The following is a 21,390-nucleotide window of genomic DNA, read 5'->3' on the forward strand; positions in this document are numbered from 1 at the left end:
ACGGGCGGATCCCCCACCCCAGTGCCCCCCAGGGACACACAGATCCCCCACCCCAGTGCCCCCCAGGGACACACAGATCCCCCACCCCAGTGCCCCCCAGGGACACACAGATCCCCCACCCCAGTGCCCCCCAGGGACACACAGATCCCCCACCCCAGTGCCCCCCAGGGACACACAGATCCCCCAACCCCAGTGCCCCCCAGGGACACACAGATCCCCCACCCCAGTGCCCCCCAGGGACACACAGATCCCCCACCCCAGTGCCCCCCAGGGACACACAGATCCCCCACCCCAGTGCCCCCCAGGGACACACAGATCCCCCACCCCAGTGCCCCCCAGGGACACACAGATCCCCCCACCCAGTGCCCCCCAGGGACACACAGCTCCCCCCACCGTCCCCACCCCAGGCCTCAGGGCAGCTGCCTGCAGGGCTCAGCTCCTCACACCCCAGCCGCCTGTAGCCGCCAGCACCACCCTTCCTGCGCCTGGACAGTGGTCAGCTCCGCTCACTGAGCTCACTGAGCACCCCCCCCACCGGGCTCTGCACAGTGGGCTGGAGGCGGGAGGACCCCAGGGCAGCTGACTGCAGGAAGCTGCTGCAGGAGCAGCCTGTGGGGTGGGGGCCAGCGGGAAGAGGGGCCCCGAGCGGCCAGGGCAGGGCTCAGAGGGGTGGATGCAGAGCCCCGTGCAGGGGCCCAGGGGCTCCCCGAAGCCCCTCCCTCACCTCTGAGGCTGGGAGGCTCCAGGCAGGTGAGCCCTGGCTGTGGGTAGCGCCATCCTGGCACCCAGCGGCCCCCACAGCCCCTGAGCCCCCCACGAACTCAGGGTTCTCTGCCTGGGGGCTGTGGCTGTGTGGCCAGGGCAGCAGCCTGGCCGTGTCTGCCAACAGGGGGCGCCGTGGAGCCGCCAGGCAGGTGTTGACGGTCTCCCGGGAGACTGGGGTCTGCCATGGGGACAGCACGGGCGGCCGTGATGGGTGGGGCGTATCAGCAGGAGCCCAGCAAGCCCGGGGGCCAGGGCAGGGGCAGCTGGGCCGGACGCCTCCCCTCAGTCCCAGGCTCTCGGGGCACAGCCAGCTCAGCCTCCCAGCTGCAGGCGAGTGTGTGTGTGTGTGTGTGTGTGCGCACGCATGTGTGTGTGTCCATGTGTGCCTTGTGCTTGGGTGTGCTTGCCGGCGGCAGCCCACAGGGCAGCTCGCACAGAAAGGGCCGTGAGTGCTTTTCAGGACAGAAGGTGGGGTGGGGGCAGGGAGGGGCAGGGCTGGCCCCCAGCCCCCTTTCAGCACTGAGTCTGCCCTGGCCAGCCCCCCCAACCGTGCGGGAGCCTGCGTGGTTCCTGCCTGTGTGGGCAGTGGCAGGGGTGCAGCCAGGTGACCTGGCCCCGGGGTCCTCCTGACCCTCAGGTCCCCAACTGCTCCCCGGGGCACTCAGGGCTCAGGTGTTCTCAGGGCACCAGAGCGGAGGCGCAGCGGGAGACCCCAGGGCCGGCCATGGAGCGGGCACTGCTAACGGCCCCCCACTGCCCCCCAGCGGAGCCTGCACTGGCCCTGGGGTCCCGGTGGGAGGGGTGGGAGGCAGCTCTGAGCACCGCCCAGCGAACTAACCTCACTGCTCCCCGCCAGGTGCCGCAAGGACCGGACATGAGCCCACCGGGGGCTGCGGCTGCGATGGCCCAGGAGCTCGGGGCTGGCCTCTGCCAGGAGGGGGACCGACACCTGGCCCTGGGGGAGCCCCCGCTGGCCACGGCTTTCTACCTGGCGGCCTTCAGCTGCCACGCCCCCTCGGCTGTGCGCAGTGTGAGGAGCGCCCTGGCCGACGCCCGGGGGGCGCCTGTGCTGGACACCCTGGAGGCCTGGTGCCGCGGGGACAGCCGGATCCCCACCGTGCACTGGGACGGCATGGCCGTGGTCTCCCTGACGGCCACCCTGGCCTCCGCCTTCCTCGGCGCCCTCTGCCCCGACCACCCGGCCGCGGTGCTGCACGGGCTGGCCGGGCTGCTGGCCCGCGGACACCACGAGGAGGTGGCTCGGCGCTGTAGCGAGCTGCTGGACTCCCGCTCCCAGCCCGCGCTGGAGCTGCGGCTGAGCCGCGCCCTGGCCTGGGTGCTGTCGGGGGCGCGGGCCGCGGACGGCGTGGCCGACTACCTGCGCGCCTTTGCCGCCAGTGCCGACCGCACCCTGGCCTTCGTCCACGCCCACCAGCGGCCCTACCTCCCCGCGCTGCTCCACGCCCTGCAGAGCCGCATCTCGGAGCCGCCAGGGACTGGGGACAGGGACTGCTGGCGGCTCCTGGCGGCCCTGGAGCCCGAGGACACCCCGCGCACCACCCTGTCACCCGAGGCGCTGCTGCGAGGCGGCAGGTACGCGGACTGCCTGGCGATGTGCAGCCAAGCCCTTCAGTCGGCCCCCGCGGGCGGCAGCCAAGGTAGGCGAGCCAGTCAGTCCCTCGGGCGGGGCTGGGACACCACCGGGACGCGGCAGACCCGTCTCTGCCCTCGCGGAGCACCCAGGAAAGAGGTTACCAAAACCGGGGCTTTGAGAACCAGCAGCGCTGCAGCTCCGGTCAGGGCGGGTTCTCGGAGCGGCTGCAGGAGCAGGACCTGCGGGGGCAGCCGAGGGGGCAGCAGCAGGGGCGGGCGGCCTCAGGGTGGGGGGTCGGGGACCCGGATCCTACACGCCACGCGGGGGGCAGCCGTCGGGGGTCTTAGCCTGTGGAGGGGGCTCTCCCTGGCCTCTGGCTGCTGTGCGGAGAACGTTCCAGGAGAGCGGAACGCAGAGACCCGGGGCCCCGTGAGAGCGTGGGGGCAGGGCAGGAGGGAGTGGACAGGAGGGCCCGAGGCTCCCCTGGGCCGGCAGCACTGCTGCATTCAGCCCTGAGGAGGGGCGTGAGTCGGCCCTGGACGCTGCGCTGGGTGGGGCGGTGGCAGGGTTCCCGGCCCCCCCAGGCTGGGACACGCTGCCCCCGGGCCTTGGCGGCTCCCGTTCCGGGGCAGGCACCGTGTGCAGGGGACGCAGCCTGTCCTACGGCTCCACGCGCCCCTGAAGCTGTGCGGCCACTCCATGCTGGCTCCCAGGTGTGCATGGGACAGCGGCTGCACCTGTCACCAATGGTTCTGTGCAGAGTCAGCAAAAATGCATCCCAGAGCCTTAGAGCCGTGTCACCGCGAAGTGCCGGAGACACTCTGAGCGGATCGAGGGACATGCGCTTAGGCGGCTGCCGTGGGAGCCTGGTCCACAGGCGGCTGAGTCCGCAGGCCGGGCAGCAGAGACAGAGACAGGTGGAGGGAGATGCAGGGCCAGAGGCCTGGAGGGGCCAGCGGCCAGCTACCTCTCACTGAGGGCTTAGCCCCAACTTAGGGGTCCCGGGGGCGTCCTCCCTGCCCCAGCCACCGCAGGAGTACAGGGCCACCAAGGGCACCCAGAGCAGTCATGGTGGGCTGGGGTGTGTCCCTTGCGGTGCCCATAACCAAACCCCCATGGTGCTGCCCAAAGGAGGAGCCAGCGAGAGACGGGGAGGGAGGAGGAGGAGAAGCTGGAGGGGAGCAGCTGGGGGGAGGAGCAGCTGGGGAGGAGCAGCTGGGGGGAGGAGCAGCTGGGGGAGGAGCAGCTGGGGGAGGAGTACCTGGGGGGAGTACCTGGGGGAGGAGGAGCAGCTGGGGGGGCAGGGACCTGCAGGGTGGGCTGCAGACAACGGGGAGCCGAGTGTGCCGGGACTGCCGGGCTGGGCCACGCCCGCCTTGGCTCTGACGTGGGCAGGACCTGGGTCCCTCGGGGGCGAGCAGCCGCCTGCAGGAGCCGCTCACCCTGAGAGGCAGCAAGCGTGGCTGCCACGGCACTTGCTCCAGGCTCCAGGTCCTGTCAGAAGCGCTGGGAACACTGAGCAAACCTGACCGGGCCAGACCAGACCAGACCGGAACCCATGCAAGGGTCTGAAGTCCCCTGGCGCGCGGTTCTGCAGTCTGGGAGGTCATAGCAGGCACCATGGGCGGCACCGGGGCGGCACCAGGGGCGATACCAGGGGCGGCACCACGGGCGGCACCGGGGCGGCACCAGGGGCGGCACCACGGGCGGCACCAGGGCGGCACCGGGGCGGCACCACGGGCGGCACCGGGGCGGCACTGGGGCGGCACCAGGGGCGATACCAGGGGCGGCACCAGGGGCGGCACCACGGGCGGCACCACGGGCGGCACCAGGGGCGGCACCAGGGGCGGCACCACGGGCGGCACTGGGGCGGCACCAGGGGCGGCACCACGGGCGGCACCACGGGCGGCACCAGGGGCGATACCAGGGGCGGCACCACGGGCGGCACCACGGGCGGCACCACGGGCGGCACCGGGGCGGCACCACGGGCGGCACCGGGGCGGCACTGGGGCGGCACCAGGGGCGATACCAGGGGCGGCACCACGGGCGGCACCACGGGCGGCACCGGGGCGGCACCACGGGCGATACCAGGGGCGGCACCACGGGCGGCACCGGGGGCGGCACCACGGGCGATACCGGGGGCGGCACCACGGGCGGCACCACGGGCGACACCACGGGCGACACCAGGGGCGGCACCACGGGCGACACCACGGGCGGCACCACGGGCGGCACCACGGGCGACACCAGGGGCGGCACCAGGGGCGGCACCAGGGGCGGCACCACGGGCGGCACCAGGGGCGGCACCACGGGCGACACCAGGGGCGACACCACGGGCGATACCACGGGCGGCACCACGGGCGGCACCACGGGCGACACCACGGGCGGCACCACGGGCGGCACCGGGGCGGCACCAGGGGCGGCACCACGGGCGGCACCAGGGGCGGCACCGGGGCGGCACCGGGGGCCTGGCAGCCGTGGCCCTGGGAGGGGCTCTGAAACTTCCGTCTCACAAAGGGACAAAAGCTGGCTGGACGCACCCCCGATGGCACGGACCCCACCAGACAGGGCAGGGCCTGGGGCCTCCACGTGCCACTGCCGCGAGTGGGGTGGACGCTGGCACGCATTGTGCAGGCCACAGCAAAGGCCGCTCCCCTGCCCCTGGTGGCCTGCGGCCACGCTGGGCACGGGCCAAGGGCAGCTCTGACGCCAGTCTCCCGGTGAGCGTGCGGGCACCGCGGCTCCCGGCTCCGGCACCTGCCCGCCTTCCACTCAGGGACGTGCGGCAGGAAGTGCAGGGAAGGGGGAGCTGGGCCCCTGAAGCTGCCTGGTCCTGTGACCATGTTAGGCGCCCCACCAGTCCAGCGCAGCCGTCGTGACGTAGTGTGGCGCTGAAGCCCCTCCTAGGAGCCAGAGCAACTCCCTGTTTGAAAGGCAGAATTCCAGAGAGAGAGAGCGAGAGAGAGCGAGAGAGAGCGAGAGAGCGAGCTTCCACCCACTGGTCACTCCCCAGATGGTTGCAATGACGCAGGCTGGGCCAGGCCGGAGCCAGGAGCTCCATCTGGGTCTCCCACATGGGTGCGGGGGCCCACGCACTTGGGCCATTGTCCACTGCTTTACCCAGGCCACAGCAGGGAGCTGGATCGGAAGTGGAACAACGGGGACCCGAGCCAGTGCTCGTATTGGACAGCGGCATTACAGGCAGCGGCTTCACCCCCACCCCGGCACCAGGACGCCGGCCCTGAAGGGGGCCACCTTGGACTGTGGCTCAGCCCAGCCACCCGCGGGACCCAGGCTCAGCCCCAGTGGCCACAGGAGCACAGGGAACATCGGTGGTGCCTGTTGGAAGCCACCGGGCGCCCTGGTGCCTGGGGGGAGGGGGCCAGGACTGAGCTGACCCCAACTGTAACCGCGGCCAAGCCTCAGGGTCTGGCGCAAGCTTCAGTGGAAACAGCTAAAGTGATGTCAGCTGGTGATGTCATCGTTCCCTAAGAATGCAACTCGCGGGGCCCGTGCTGTGGCGCAGCAGGTTAAAGCCCCGGCCTGAAGCGCCAGCATCCCACGTGGGCACCAGTTCTAGTCCCGGTGGCTCCACTTCCAGTCCAGCTCTCTGCTAATGTGCCTGGGAAAGCAGTGGAGGATGGCCCAAGTCCTGGGGCCCTGCACCCGCGTGGGAGACCCGGAAGAAGCTCCTGGCTCCTGGCTTTGGATCAGCTCAGCTCCAGCCATTGCGGCCAACTGGGGAGTGAACCAGCGGATGGAAGATCTCTCTCTCTCTCTCTCTCTCTCCCTCCCTCTGTAACTCTTTCAAATAAATAAAATAAATCTTAAAGAAAAAGAACTTAACTTGCTACATTGTTAACAGTGAGGAAGACTCTGGCTGCCAGGGATTCAGAAAAGGCGTTTGCAACGCTTCACGCGAGGAACCCTGATCAGCCGGGAGAGCGGGCTGCGAGGACGCCCGGCTGCCGTCCTGGACAACGTAGTCGCGAAGCCGGCCAGGTCCACTTAAGAACGAGGCACCGCCCACTCGCTCATTCACCGGGCACAGAGGAGGGTGAAGAGAGAGAGGAGACGCCAGGCAGGACCACAAGGGAGGCCACGGTGACCGCCTCCCCCCCACCACACCCCCGGCACTGGGAGTGACTGGGCGAGGACCGAGAAAGCACGGGGGAGCTGCACACCGGCCAGCAGCACGCCGGAAGCCACCAACGCCCACCGACACAGCCCACAAAGACTGTGGTTTTCAAGTGTCCACCTGCCCTGGGCCACAGGGTCACACGACTTCACGAAGAGAAGCATGGGCTTTTATTAAGGGGCGATGGGGAGGGGCGGCACCGTGCACAGCGGGGGAAGCCACCAACCTGCATCCCGCATGAGCGCCGGTTCCAGTCCCGGCTGCCCCACGTCCAATCCAGCTCCCTGCTGTGGCCTGGGAGAGCAGCGGAGGGCGGCCCGGATCGTTGGGGCCCTGCACCCGTGTGGGAGACCCGGAGGAAGCTCCTGGCTCCTGGCCTCAGCCTGGCCCAGCCCTGGCTCTTGCAGCCATCTGAGGAGTGAACCGGGGGATGGAAGACCTCTTGCTCTCGCTCTAGCTCTTTTTCTCTCTCTAATTTTGCCTTTCAAATAAATAAATATTTTTTTAAAAAAAAGATACTTGGCCGGCGCCATGGCTCACTAGGCTAATGCTAATCCTCCGCCTTGCGGCGCCGGCACACCGGGTTCTAGTCCCGGTCGGGGCGCCGGATTCTGTCCCGGTTGCCCCTCTTCCAGGCCAGCTCTCTGCTGTGGCCAGGGAGTGCAGTGGAGGATGGCCCAAGTGCTTGGGCCCTGCACCCGCATGGGAGACCAGGAGAAGCACCTGGCTCCTGGCTTCAGATCAGCACGGCGGCCATTGGAGGGTGAACCAACGGCAAAAGGAAGACTTTTCTCTCTGTCTCTCTCTCTCACTGTCCACTCTGCCTGTCAAAAAAAAAAAAAAAGATACTTAAGACTGCCTAAAGGACAGCGCCCAACGCCATCTTTAGACAGATCTGCGTTAGAAAACGGGGAAGGGACAGTGAGGACGGAAGTGGGGGGTGGGGAGCCCTCAGCCAGTCGCTAACGGACGCGGGCTACGACCTGGGGCTTGGACAGAGAAGCAGGAACGCAGGCCGGAGATGCAGAAACAGGCCCACAGTGCCACGCTGACGTGGGCCTGCCGACCCCCCGCTGTGCTCCAGCCCCCGACATTCCCGGAGGAGTCTAGAACAGCTGCATGGCACCGCATTTATTCCGAAGGCGGAGATGAGACCGACGGGGAGGGATCTTCTACCTGCTGGTTCCCTGCCAACACACGGTGCCCGGGCTGGGCCAGGCAGGAGCCGGGAGCTCCCTCGGGGTCTCCCACGTGGGCGCCAGGAACCCAGCCGTCACCTGCTGCCCCCCAGGGGCCCTGTGCAGGAAGCTGGGAGGGAAGTGGAGTGGTGGGATTCAAGCCAGGCCCTCCCGCGCGCCGGGCGGCCCCAGCACCAGCTTCACCTCTGTGCCGAACGCCCGCCCTACCTCGCAGCTCCTGAAAGAAAGTTCCAGAACCCACCGAGACCTCTGGGTCAGCAGAGCTTTTCAAAGGCAAACCGGATGCATTTCATGCATTAAAAGTCTTAAACTTCTTTTTTCTACAAGTATAAACACAAAGGGGCAATCGATCTAAAAACACAGAAAAGTATTTGCAAAACACACACCGGCAAGAAGGAGCCCGGCGGGCGTCGGCAGAGCCCTGCACCTCGGCCAGGAGGCGCCCAGGGCGAGCGCTGGCGAGAGCACGTCCCGAGGGAGCGCACAGACGGTGAGCAGCCGCGGCGGCAAGGCAGCCAGCTCCGGGGACCAGGCGCACGCACACGGAGGGAATGAGAGCAGGCGCACGCACACTGACGGAATGAGAGCAGGCGCACGCACACGGAGGGAATGAGAGCAGGCGCACACACACTGAGGGAATGAGAGTCCATTCTCTCCCTCCTCGCCAGATTGGGAAAGAAATCATTTTAATAAACGAGACCCACTGGTAATCAGGAAAATGAAAATTAAAACAACAACGGGCAGCTTTTACAGCCCCTCGGATTCTCAACGTTTTTAATCTAACAAGGGAAGGACTATGTCCATGAACGGGGGGACCGCTCGGCCCGGCCACGAGACCCACAGATGACGCATGCGGGGCCTGGACAGACAGATGGCAGCGCCCTGGACGGCAGTGACCATGAGCACTGGATGGTGGGCACAGGCGCTGGACAGTGGGCATGGGCACTGGACAGTGGGCACGAGTGCTGGACGGTGGGCACGGGCACTGGACAGTGGGCACAGGCACTGCACGGTGGGCACGGGCACTGGACGGTGGGCACAGGTGCTGGACGGTGGGCACAGGCGCTGGACGGTGGGTACGGGCGCTGGACGGTGGGCACAGGCACTGGATGGTGAGCACAGTCGCTGGATGGTGGGCATGAGTGCTGGACAGTGAGCATGGGTGCTGGACGGTGGGCACGGGCACTGGACGGTGGGCACAGGCGCTGGACGGTGGGTACGGGCGCTGGACGGTGGGCACGGGCACTGGATGGTGGGCATGAGTGCTGGACGGTGAGCATGGGTGCTGGACGGTGGGTACGGGCGCTGGACGGTGGGTACGGGCGCTGGACGGTGGGCACAGGCACTGGACAGTGAGCACGGGCGCTGGACGGTGGGCACAGGCACTGGACGGTGGGCACGGGCGCTGGACGGTGGGCACAGTTGCTGGACAGTGGGCACAGGCGCTGGACAGTGGGCACGGGCGCTGGCCGGTGGCCGCGTGCAGGCAGGAGCAAAGCTGCCCTTGGCAGCCGGGGCCGTGGGAGGTGAAGCTGGTGTCCCAGCAGTGTTCTGCCCCGGGACCTGCTGACCTGTGGGCGTGGTGTGATGGAAGGCTGTCCCTTCAGTGGCTCGAGACATCACAGGACAGAGGTCAGGGCCGCGAAGTACGCTGAAGAGGAGGCGTCCCAGAACTCGAGGGCCAGGATCTGGGCGTCACGGCTGACCACGCCACGGCACGCACGGGGCGGCTCGGGGCCCGGAGACGCAGCGCCGAGACGGGCAGCTCGGAGCAGGGAGGAAGGGGCGCGTGCGGGGCGCGGGCCCAACTCAGCTCCTCGCTGGACCCCCAGCGGCCGCTCGCAGGGACACAGCTGAACACGGAGTCTACGAAGCAGGAACAGCAAACAGAAGTCCTGGGCGCGCACGGGAACGGGTGCTGAACGCTGAGCCCCAGCCAGGAGGACACGAGACGGCGGAGGCTGAGGTCATCCAGACCGGAGCTCCGCGAGCAAACGCCTCGGGGAGCGCTCTAGCACATTCCAGCACATTCCAGCACATTCCGGACCTCGGTCACCATGACGAGCTGATGCGCCCTCCGCAGACACTGCACAGAGAGCCACGGAAATTCTAGATCTGCAACCATCGGAGGCGGCAGAAGTCAGTGGACGTGAGGACGGAATGGGAATCGAGGTGCAGCCCCCGGGCCACACCAGGACGCCCCAGGTGTGTGACCTGTGACCCCGGGCCACACCAGGACGCCCCAGGTGTGTGACCTGTGACCCCGGGCCACACCAGGACGCCCCAGGTGTGTGACCTGTGACCTGTGACCCCGGGCCACACCAGGACGCCCCAGGTGTGTGACCTGTGACCTGTGACCCCTGGGGCCCCAGGAGTGTGACCTGTGACCTGTGACCCCAGGCCACACCAGGACACCCCAGGTGTGTGACCAGACTCTCAGCAGGACAGGGGTAAGGAACTCCCCACACCCCAGACCCCCGAGGCTCCCTGGGGTCCGTGTACACGTGCGGCTCGGGGCGGCCTGACCCACAAGAGGGGCTCGCGGCTGCCGCACGAGGCCGGGGCCTCTCGGCCGTGGTGGTGTCTCAGGGTGGATCTCACCTGGACTCTGGCTGCAGTGGCGCGGGGACAGCGGTAGCTGGTGCACGCGTGTGCGTGTGCCGGCCTCCTGCCCGCCACGGGGTCTGGGCGCAGAGGATTGCTGCTGCCGCTGCTGGCTTTGAAGGAAGCAGGACCGGGGAGGAACGCGGGGCCCAGCGTTGGACAGCCGCGCGGGGCCGGGAGCTCGCGTGGGCGCTGAGGGCCCCCGTGGAGCGCGGCCGGGGAGACAGAACCCTGGGCTCCTCCTGGCCCTGGGCCTGCTGCGCTGCCTTCGCCCTCACACAGCCCGTACACGCATGCGTGGCGGGGATGTTCGCGGCGCACAGGCCCGACCTGACCCACTGGGTCCTCACAGGCCCGGGTGTGCCGGCCACTGGCCCGTCTGGGCCTCTGCGGAAGAGGGCGCAGGCGAGGGGACCCAGGAAAGGCCCAGGGCCCGGCCCGGCACTGCTGCCTCCTCCTCGCCCTGGCCTGACAGGGAGATCCAGTCCAGAGAGGCACGGACGCCTGGGGTCTCCAGGGAGCCCCCCGCAGGCAGGAAACCCGAGGCCCCTCCCGGCGCAGTCAGAGCCAGGGCCGATCCCCCACCCCACAAGGAGAGACCCCAGTGTGCCAATTCCCTCAGTGGCCGCCAGGGGGCGAGGAAGTCCGGCCCCAGCTCCACTTGGGCTCTGGGGTGAGGCGGACACAGCGGTGCGGGGGCAGCGCCGCCCACCCCGAGCTGGTTATGGGGTCTGCTTCCCACCCTGCTCTGTCCCTGAGGGGCTTCAAGACCCCCGTGTCCTCGCGGCCCCAAGTCCTGGACTGCGGGGCGCCAGAGTGAAAGTAACCGCAAGGGGTCCAAAGCCCCCAGGCAGGGCGGGAGGCCTCGGGCGCCACCTCCCGCGGGGTCCCCAACGCCGGTCTATCCCCTAGGTGAGCGCCTGGCCACCCTGCTGGTCACGCGCGCCGCCGCCGCCTTCTTCCTGGACGGCCGCGCCGAGGACATGCTGCGGGATCTGCACGACGCCTTCCGCGAGAGCCCCTCCGCCGCGCGCCGGCAGTTGCAGGCCGTGCTGTCCGTCCAGGACCAGGAGCGCGTCCGGGCCCAGGCCCAGGAGGCCGCGGACCTGGGCTTCGCCCGCTTCCAGGAGGCCGTGCGGAGCCGCCCCGAGCTCCGCGAAGACGCGGATCGCGAGCTGCTGGCACCGGTGACCTGCGCGCTCCGATTCCTGCTCCGCGTGGCACCGGCCGGGGCCCAGCCTGCGCTGGGCACCCGCCTGGCCGAGTGCCTGCTGCTGGCCGGGGACGTGGCGGGCGCCCGGGCTCTGTGCGAGCGCCTGCTGAGGCCCGCTAGCCCCGCGGACACCGCCGAGGACCGCGCCGGGGAGCGCGCCCCGCTGCTGGCGCTGCGCGGCTTTTGCGCGCTGCACGCCGGGGACGCGCAGGGCGCCCGGGAGGACTTCCAGGCGGTGGTGGAGCAGGGGGCACCGCACCTTGGCGGCTGCGTGCGTGCGCTGTGCGGCCGCGGGCTGCTGCGGGTGCTGGCCGGCAGCGCCTTCCTGGGCACACTGGACTACGTCACCGCGTGCGGGCTTCTGCCGGAGGAAGCGCTGTTGGCCGCCAAAGCCTTCGTGCCCTGGAACCAGCGCGGGCTGCTGCTGATCGTGCTGCGGGAGGAGGGCCGCCGGATGCTGCAGCGCCCGCCCCCACCGGGCTGCCGAAGCCAGGCTGCAGGGCCCGACAGCGGCGCGGCCCCCCAAGGGTGAGTACCGCGCACGCGCGCCGGGGCTGCCGTTCTGGTCCTGCAAGGAGGCGGCGATGTTTCTTACTGTTCTGGGCGAGCTCCCGGGCCACAGGGGGCACCTTGGGCTCTGGGCTGGACACACCCCTCCGCCAGACACCGAGAGACAACAGCACCCGCTACCCCCGGTTCCATTTCCTTCTGGTCCTTTCTCTGCGCACCTGCCACACCGGTCACAGCCTGAGCTGGGCTGCGCCAGGTGTATCAGGCCTGCACCTGCTCCCACCCGACAGCCCCAGGTGTTTTGCTCTTAGTTCCAAGGCCTCTAGGTGGCGTCCCCCCCTCCCCTCACTATGGAGACGGCCCTGGGGGTCCTAGGTGGGGGAGCAGCTCCTGCAGGGCCCTGCCTTCGGAAGCCCCTCCCCCCATTTGATAGACTTCCGGACCCAAGGGTGAACCTCCCGCTGCTGCCATTCATTCTCCTCAGTTGGGGGGAGGTGCTTTAGCGGGTAGGGGGCAGCGGTGACATCAGCACACACACTGGTCCTGCCGTCCCCTGCTGGCTCCCCTGGGGAGGAGAAACCCTTGGGACCAGGGACTCTCCGGTCTCTCTGGGAAGTGTCACCGTCATCCGTCTGCCCCCGCCCACGCCCCTGAGCCCCCAGGGCCAAATGGCTCGCGCCGCGTCTGCAGAATGGAGAACTGAGGCAGAGTCTGCTCGGGGTCCCCCTCCTGCTGACCCTCTGCCCGCCCCCAGGCCTGCTGTCTGAAGAATGCCCACCCACGGGGTGGCGGGAGGCTGGAGCCGGAGGCTGGGTTGGCCACCAGGAAGGGCAGCCAGGGTCCTGGGGTCGGCGCGGCCCGTGAGGGTCCCTCTGGGAGCCCAGCGTCTTCGAGGCCCGACCGGAAGGGCTGCCCGGGCCAGGTGCACAGGGACGCCTGCCCCCCCACCTGCGTGGGTGAGAGGTGCGGCAGGCCCAGCCTGAGCTGCCTTCCCGCAGGGATGCCCGCGGGGTGTACCAGCTGGCCTCGCTGCTGATGGAGCTGGACGCGGAGGACGAGGCCGCGCGCCTGCTGGCCGCCGATGCCCTGTACCGCCTGGGCCGCCTGGATGACGCTCACGGGGCGCTGCGGGCGGCGCTGGCGCAGGGACCGCAGGCGGCCGCGGTGCTGGTGCGGCTGGCGCTGCTGCAGCTGCGCAGGGGCTTCGCCTTCGACGCCCACCAGGTGAGAGCCCGGGCGGGGGCTCCGCCCCCTGACCCCGCCTCACAGGCTGTCCGGAATGCAGCGGGGGCAGGTTCCCCCTGGCAGTCAAGGGAGGCTCCCGGCCCTCAGGGCCCTGCCTGCCTGGCCCTGAGACCCCTCTGCTCCCCGGTGAGACCCACCCACACCTGCGTGCGCACTCCGGGGGCCTCGCTCTTGGAACGGGGGCAGCAGGTTACGTGCGGGGTGGGGGGGGGGACTTCAGGCTGGGGAGGCCCAGGCAAGGGTCCTGTCCGCCCCTCTGTCACCCCTGCCCTCTCCGGCATCCCCCTAGCCCTGGGGGCAACCGCGTCCTGGAACAGGAGCTGCCGGCCAAGGCACTGGAGCGCGCATGCGCGGCCAGCGGGGGCGGGGCAGCAGGGGGTCTCCTTGGGGACCGCCTCGGGGGTGGGGTTCTGTCCTCCCGAGCCTTCCTGCTCCGCTCCCGGCTCTGAACTTGAGGATCCGGGAGCCTTCCCTACACTCCGTGTGTGGCAGCCTGGCAACCCTGAGACCCCCACCCCAGCCTCGCGGGGGCGTAGCGGGGCCACCCCCACCCCCTGCACTTTCTGGGCTCCAATCCAGGGGTGAGTTGGGAGCACCCCCAGAGTCTCGGGAGCACGGGGAGGACCGGGCAGCCATGCCTGAGGGGCGCCAGTGACCGGCTCCCCCTGCAGCTGGTGAAGAGGCTCGTCCAGGCCAGGGACACCGCCTGCCTCCAGCCCACCTTGGACATCTTCTGCCCCGAGGACCTGCAGCTGCTCCAGGGCCACTGCCACACTCGGGCCCTGGCCATCCTGCGGGCGCGGCCAGGCGCAGCCGACAACGGGGCCCGCACCAGGGAGGCCATCGCCTATCTCTCTCTGGCCATCTTCGCTGCAGGTAGGGGCCAGCCCCTGCCCAGGAGGCCCGTCCCGCGGCAGGTGCATGAGGGGATGGGGGAGGGGCGTCTGCCCAGCTGCAGGTCAGGGGTGTGAGGTCCAAGGACAGGGCTGGCCTCGGTGTGTGCGCCCTGGCAGCATCTTGGGTGGGGGCACCCTGCACACAAGCCCTGGCCACGCAGGTGAAACTGCAAAGCCCGAGACGCGTCTGCAGCACCGGGCACCAGCCAGGCGTCCATCCCAGGCCCTCGGCCCCACGGGCAGTCAGGCCCCTTTCCCAACTCGATCCCCACCCCCAACCAAGTCCACCTAGGGACAGTACTGAGTGGTGGGCACCGGCCTACCCCCCGGCTGAGCTCCGGGCGCAGGAGCACAGCCCTGGGGGGTGGGACCTGTCCCAGGAACCGGGGAGTGGGAAGTGTGGGCCAGGGGCCCTCCTGCCAGCGGTCCCTGGTGGGCCTTGCTGGCACCCCCTGGCCTGACAGAGACCCCTGCAGGGGTGGGAGGGGAGACAGCGAGTCCTTCCCGGCGGCACTGGTGAGGAAGGGACATGGCCGGTCGGCCCCCCCGAGCCGGGCACTTTGCTGGCCATGTCCACCACTGCACACGTGCCAGAGGGCTCCTCCCTGGCTGCCTCCCCCCGCCCCACCCCTTCCTATTGGCTGCCTTTCCCTTCCCCCGTAAGCAGCTGCAGCGCCCCCTCCTCAGAGCCCCCCAGGCTGTCCATCACTCCTCTGGGGGCCGTCCTGTGGCCAGCACCCGGCCGGCCCTGACTGTCCCTGTGTTTTGGTGCCTGGAGTCAGCGCCCTCTGCCCTGCCGGGTCGGGCGCCAGGAGGAACCACAGCCGCGTCCTGACTGCCCCCTCCCGCAGGGAGCCAAGCCAGTGAGTCCCTGCTCGCCCGAGCCCGCTGCTACGGGCTCCTGGGCCGGAAGAAGACCGCCATGTTCGACTTCAACTCCGTGCTGCGGGCCGAGCCGGGGAACGTGCAGGCTCTGTGTGGACGGGCGCTCGTGCACCTGGCCCTGGGCCAGCAGCAGGTACCGGACCCCCGTCCCCACCTGGGGCTGGGCGAGCAGGGAGGGAGGAGACCCAGAGCCACGCCTCGCTCTCCCGCTGGGATGGGGAGAGGGCCCAGCCATGCCCAGCAGTGGGGTACCCACGAGAACCCCAATATCAGTCCCACCTGCACCACCAGGCACCCAGGTCAGGGCCACTGCCCTTCCGTGCCTGCGGCCTCAGCCTGCGCTGGCACCTGTGCAAGCCCTCAGGGCACTTGGGTCCTCCCCAGCCGAGAGGAATCCCCCAGGGAGCCGCCCCCACCCCGTCCCACCACGGGGCGTGGGCCGGGGGCTCCTTTCAGCTGTCTGGGGGAGGCTGCCAGGACAGTGTGTTGAGAGGGGCTCAGGGACGTGAGCCACGGGAATAAGTGCTGGCATCGATTAGTCATGTCTGCTGGGGCACAGCCAGGTCAGGATGTGATTTGCCTGCTTTTGCCGTGAGTTTCTATGCCCCTGCAGAAACAGCGGCCGTTCAACATAAGGGGCTTGGTTCAGCCGTCAGGTGAGACGCCCTCACACCGGCTAGGCCTGTGTGCTGGAAGGGCTTTCGGGTTCGTTGGTTTCTTTATGAGCTTTCTGTGTCTGCCACTGTGCCGCACATGACACGCCCTGACCCAGGCCCACTCCCCGGACACCCACCCCGGTGCACAAGTGGGAGGGAACGCGCCGGGGTCCAACGAGGGGACTCGGCCGAGTCGCTTGTCCTCTCCACGCCGGTTTCCCCTCTATGAAAGGAGATGGGTGCTGGGCGGCCACGGAGCAGAGAGGAGGCCCTGGGGACACGGGGAAGACACGGCAGCCGGGGGCAGCACCCAGGGAACCACGGCTGTGGACCCTGATCTTCGGGAGCCCAGAAGACACGGTCACAGTGACAGCCGGAAAGAAGGCCAGCGCTGAGAGAGGGAGGGGTGGGCGCCAGGACTGACCTGCGGGAGGAGGGAATCCCACCCCGGCGGCCTGGGAGAATGGATGCAGGAGCCCCCTCCCCGGAACGCGAGACCTGCGGGAGGAAGCCACGGAGAGACCCGAGCCGACCGCCGATGGACCAGGGCCCCCGCCCAGGAAAGGCTCTGTGCCTGGCGGATCTCCCGCGAAGCACCAACGTCTAGAGAGACCCGCAGAGGAGGGAGAGACCCTGACCCCAGAGCCGGGCAGGCGCCCCCTTCAGAAAGCCAGTGGGAAACGGCGCAAAGACCAAAAAAAGCAAAGCTCACGTAGACTCCGCATAACACGCGTTTTCACGGACTGCTGAAGCCCTTGTGCAAGACCCCTTGTAAACGATGCACGCTTAGTCCTCGTGCAAGACCCCTTGTAAACGTGGATGCACGCACGCTCAGCCAAACACCCACAGACCAGATCCAGCCGGGCTGGAAGGATCACCCCGAGAGCAGGAGGCAGGGTCGGCTCCACAAGGAGAACCACTCCTCGGTGGCCCAGGCACCCTCACCCCCACCGCCCCCCGGGCTGTGCGGGGCAGGATCCTGACTCCTCGGACACAGTCCCCAGTGGCCCAGGCACAAGGACGAGCCCCAGGCCGGCAGGCTGCCCTTGCTGGGAGGGGCGGGCACGGGTGGTGGGAGGGTGTGCTCTGGGGGCCACGTCCAGCCTTGTTCAGGGGCTCTGGGCAGCTCACTCAGGGCAGAGGCCAGCGAGAGGTCCCCTCCGGTGCCCAGCAGAAACGGGGTGGGGGTTAATGGGGGTTCTTGGTCGTGGCCAGGGAGGGGCTGGCAGGGCAGCCCCTCCAGATGGAGCCCCACCCCCGCCCGCCTGCCTTCCAGGAAGCCGTGGTCGACATCGTCTCTGCCCTGAAGCTGGACACGGCCGCAGTGGTCCCTGAGCTCCGCTCTCTGAGGCGCGACGCCCAGGGCCTCCTCGCGCGGGGCCTGCACGCTCACTGCCGGGCCCTGCTGAGCCGGCCCCTCCGGGAGGACGACGCCCAGGGCCTTCTGGCCGCCGGGGAGGCCCTGGTCCAGATGGACGGCGCGCAGCCCAGTGGGCACCTGCTGCTGGCCGATGCCCTCATGGCGCTGGGTACGCCCGGCCTGCCCCGCCCTCTGACCTGATCCGCAGTGACCCTGGACGGCAGTGACTTCTGAGGCCCCAGCCATGACCGCTGACCCCCTCTGTGCCCCCCGGATGCCCGGCTCCACATCGCGCTGGTGCTGTGCCAGCAGCTTCCAGAGAGCCGGGTCCCCACTTCCGGTTCTGCTGGGGCTGGTGGGGGGACGACCCCTTGTGGTGACCATGGGGGAGAGGCAGGGGCTGGGTCAGCAGGCGAATCCGCGTGCCTCTGCCCGCAGCCCCTCGCCCCCGCCCACCCGCCGTCTCCCACCCCCACAGGCAGCTTCGAGGCAGCCGGCGCCCGTCTGCAGGGGGCCCTGCGCCCCGCTCGGGCGTCCGCGGCGGCCCGGGCCCGGCGGGGCCTGCTCCGGCTGAAGCAGGGAGACGTGCGGGCCGCGGCCCGGGACCTGCAGGGCCTGGCCGAGCCGGACGCCGCGGACCTGGGCTTCCTGCTGCGGCTGCTGGAGGCCCCCGAGCGGCAGAGCCTCGCCCAGGTGCGCCCGCGGGGTGCGCGTCGCGTGTGCGGTGGGCGCGAGCAGCATCACCGGCCGGCCTGGGTCTCCGGCCGCCGGCCGCGACGGCCACGGGCCTCTGGGCTCGCTCGCAGGGGGCGTAAGCCTCCCGGGGGCGGGGAGACCCCTCGGAGCCCGCCCTGCACCAAGCCCGCCTCAGCTTCTCCCAGGCCTACGCGTGCCGGGGCCTCCCGCGGCTCAACAGACAGCGCCCGATGGTGGGCTGGGTACCGGAGCCCGGACCCGGGGGCACGCGCGGGGTCTGGGCTCCGAGGTGGGACCGGGCGGGGCCTCTGGGGCTGGAGATGGGGTTGGGCGGAGCCTCTGAGCTCACGGAGGGGGGCTAGGCGGGGCCTCTCGACTTGGGGGATGTGCTGGGGGGCCTCTGGGCTTGGAGGCGGGGTCTCAGAATTCTGATAAGCACCTTGGCGGGGATCCCTTGGCTCTAGGAGAAACTGGGCGGGGCCTCTGGGCTCGGAGGCGGGGCGGGGTCTCTGGGCTCGGAGGCGGGGCTGGGCGGGGCCTCTGGGCCTGCGGGGGGTCTGGGCGGGGCCTCTGGGCTTGAGGCGGGGCTGGGCGGGGCCTCTGGGCCTGCGGGGGGTCTGGGCGGGGCCTCTGGGCTTGAGGCGGGGCTGGGCGGGGCCTCTGTGCTCGGAGGCGGGGGTCTGGGCGGGGCCTCTGGGCTTGAGGCGGGGCTGGGCGGGGCCTCTGGGCTCGGAGGTGGGGCTGGGCGGGGCCTCTGGGCTCGGAGGCGGGGGTCTGGGCGGGGCCTCTGGGCTTGAGGCGGGGCTGGGCGGGGCCTCTGGGCCTGCGGGGGGTCTGGGCGGGGCCTCTGGGCTTGAGGCGGGGCTGGGCGGGGCCTCTGGGCTCGGAGGCGGGGCTGAGACTGCATCTCTGAGAAGAGGCGAGCTTGCCTCTCGAGTCCCTGAGGAGGCTGAGCGACGCGAGCAGAACCGGAAGTAGCCGTCCCCCACTTCCGGGGGCTGCCGGCCGATCCCCCCAACTCGGTCCGCGCGCTCCTCCCGCTGCCCACCCAGCCCAGCTGTGTGGGGCCTGAGCGCGCCCTCCCGGCCGGGCCGCAGTCAGGGGCGGGGTCTCCGTGCAGCCCCTCCCGGGATTCAGAGCCCAGGAGGGCGACCGAGGGGGCTTCAGCTCCGGGAAAGGCAGGCGCCGGCGGCATGGCCGGAGCTGGGCACTCCCCTCAGGGTGCGGTGGGCCCGGGGCTGGCGGGCGCGCCGAGGCCTGGTCAGCAGCCTGCTTGTCCCTCGGTGGCTTCGCTGCCTTCCCGGCTTTGGGGCGCGGAGTCCTCGGGGCGGGGACAGCCCGTGGAGGGCCAGCGGGAGGGGCTGCAGGGAGCGCGGGGAGGGGGTCCCAGAGGTGGGCGGGCTGGGCTGACCCAGGTTCTCTCCCTCCCTCCCTCCCTCCTCTGTGCAGGCCGCTGCCCGGGAAGCCAGTGCCCTCCTGGACACGGGGCGGCCGCGGCAGGCTCTGGGCTTCTGCTCCCTGGCCGTGCTGGCCGGCGGTGGCGGCGCCTGCCACCTGCGCCTGCGTGCCACCTGCCTGGCCCAGCTGCGGGAATGCCACCGAGCCCTCAGGGACCTGGACCAACTGCTCCAGGAGGGTGCAGGGGACGGGGACCTCCCGCGGCGGGCGGAGGACCTCTGCTCCCGGGGCCGCCTGCTGCTGAGCCTGGGGGACGAGGAGGGGGCCGCGGCGGCCTTCGGCCAGGCCCTCGCGCTGGCGCCCGCCCCTGCCCAGAGCAGCCTGTGGGGGCAGCCGGGCCGGACCCCCACCGCCCGCCTGTTCCTGCACCACGGGCAGCGCTGCCTGGAGCAGCAGCGCCACGCGGAGGCCTGGACAGCAGCCCAGAGCGGCCTCCTGGTGGACCCCGGCCACCGCGGCCTGAAGCGGCTGAAGGCCAGAGCGCAGAGAGGGGTGGACGCGGGCTGCCGGCTGCACTGACCCAGCCTCGGGGTATGGCCCGCGCGGCGCCAGGGCTGACCAGCCTCCGTCTCTTTGGCCCCAGGAGTAAAGGGACGGCTTCCTGGGAGGGTCGTCCCACGGCTGGGGACCCTGGCGCACACTGGAGCTGGGAGGCTGCAGCAGCCCAGGTCTCCCCCTGTGCAGAGGACCAGGCCACGCCCTCCCGCTGTGCCTGGAAGCCCCTCTGTGGGCCCTGGCCTGAGTCGCAGGGCTGTTGCTGGGTGCTTTTCTGGAAGTCACTCACGGGGCTGCTCCCCGTCTCGGGCTGTGGGGGGCCAGGTGGGCCTGCAAATCCTGAGGGGCCCCTGCTTGGACTCCTGGAGCCGGAGAGAGCGGGGGACTAACCGTCCAGGCAGGCTCTTGCTTCCTGACGAGGAGCACGGAGACCCCTCCCAGGCGGGCCGGAGGGCCCCGCTGTGCCCTGTCTCTGCCCACGCTGCAGCGTGAATGAGAGGTGCTGGGAGACCGGACCCCACGCCCCCTCCCAGGCTGCCTGCCCCGTCTCTGCCTGCTCCTCCCTTGGGCGTGAGCCACAGCGCCCCCACCCCTCACCTCCTGGTAGGCACCTGTCCCACCCCCGCTCCCTGTGGGCCCTCCCGGCACCTGCTGGCTCTGACCACAAGGACAGGGGCTACAGGGTCAGTGCCTCCTCCGTGAGGATGAGGGACCAGGAGTCCATGGGGTGGGGGGAACTCCACTGCCTCCCCCCTCTCTGCCTCCCCCCTCAGAAGCTCCCAGGAGGCCTTGGCGAAGTCTCCTGGGACACTGTTGTCACCACGTTTTTCCTCCAGTGTCCACCGTGTGCTCATGGGCTCCACAAAGACGGCCTGACTATGCGAGGAGCCAGGGATGGGGCCGGGCTCCGGTCAGTGCCCAGGCAGTGAGGTGGGGGCAGGTGCCGAGGGGCCGGGCAGCAGTGCCTCTGCCCCTGCCGTCCTCCCCACCCTGGTGCCCTGCCCTGTCCATCCCTGGGAGGCCATCAGAGCTCGGCCGCTGGGGTGCAGACACCCGACCTGCCCGGCCCCTCCCACCCCAGGGGGCACAGTACCCTTGGCTCATCTCGCAGGGGAGGCACCGGGCTACCACGGAGTGTCAGGTTGAAGCCCTCACCCCCCAGGGGGTGGGACTCAGGGGGCAGAGGACACGGCTGTGCCCTCCCCGGAGTCCGCTGGAGCCTTGGCCTTGAACCCCAGCCTCCAGACTGAAGTAAACTCCTGTTGCTCTCAGCCGCCTGTTTATGGTATTTTGTTACATGGGCTTCAGCAGGTGGGGGTGCACCTGCTCCCCCTACCCATCACCTCCACTCTGCTACGGCCGCCGGCTGAGGACGAAGGGCAAACCTTAGCTTCCCGGGCTTCCTCTCCCTGCTGGGGAGCGGCCCCTGGTCGTCAGCCGGCGGGCACTTGCCCAGGAGTGCCACCTGGGCACGGGCGGGGCTGCTCCGGGCAGTGCTGGACAAGTTCCGGGCAGCCCCTGACCTTCCTCCCAGGTCGCCGGCCGCCCACGGCTCTGAGAACTCAAGTCGCCAGGCCCCCACGGAGGGGGCTCTCCTCACACACCCCCTCCCCCTCAGCTTCACTCGCCGCGAGACCACACCCCGCCCCGTGCAGGGCCAACCTCAGGGGCCACCCAAA

The 21,390-nt window shown here is 70.1% G+C and overlaps 1 protein-coding gene across 1 annotated transcript; it reads left to right on the forward strand.

Annotated features, from left to right (window-relative positions):
• Positions 1–1,624: 1,624 nt before the first annotated feature.
• TTC34 (tetratricopeptide repeat domain 34) lies at positions 1,625–20,982 on the forward strand. The gene is made up of 8 exons (XM_070077093.1): positions 1,625–2,423; positions 11,210–12,038; positions 13,019–13,244; positions 13,937–14,141; positions 15,013–15,179; positions 16,979–17,231; positions 17,541–17,755; positions 19,208–20,982. Exons 1-8 carry the CDS (start codon positions 1,640–1,642, stop codon positions 19,733–19,735), a joined length of 3,207 nt encoding a protein of 1,068 aa, XP_069933194.1. The 5' UTR covers positions 1,625–1,639; the 3' UTR covers positions 19,736–20,982.
• The last annotated feature ends 408 nt before the right edge of the window (positions 20,983–21,390 follow it).

This window comes from Oryctolagus cuniculus, chromosome 7, assembly GCF_964237555.1.
Source record: "Oryctolagus cuniculus chromosome 7, mOryCun1.1, whole genome shotgun sequence".
Classification (NCBI taxonomy): domain Eukaryota; kingdom Metazoa; phylum Chordata; class Mammalia; order Lagomorpha; family Leporidae; genus Oryctolagus; species Oryctolagus cuniculus.

Excerpts from the sequence above, each read along its gene's own strand:
- TTC34 (XM_070077093.1), top strand. The coding sequence starts at position 1,640 with ATGAGCCCACCGGGGGCTGCGGCTGCGATGGCCCAGGAGCTCGGGGCT. Across the intron at positions 14,142-15,012 it reads TCTGGCCATCTTCGCTGCAG|GGAGCCAAGCCAGTGAGTCC; the intron begins GTAGGGGCCAGC and ends CCCCTCCCGCAG. Across the intron at positions 17,756-19,207 it reads AGCGGCAGAGCCTCGCCCAG|GCCGCTGCCCGGGAAGCCAG; the intron begins GTGCGCCCGCGG and ends TCCTCTGTGCAG.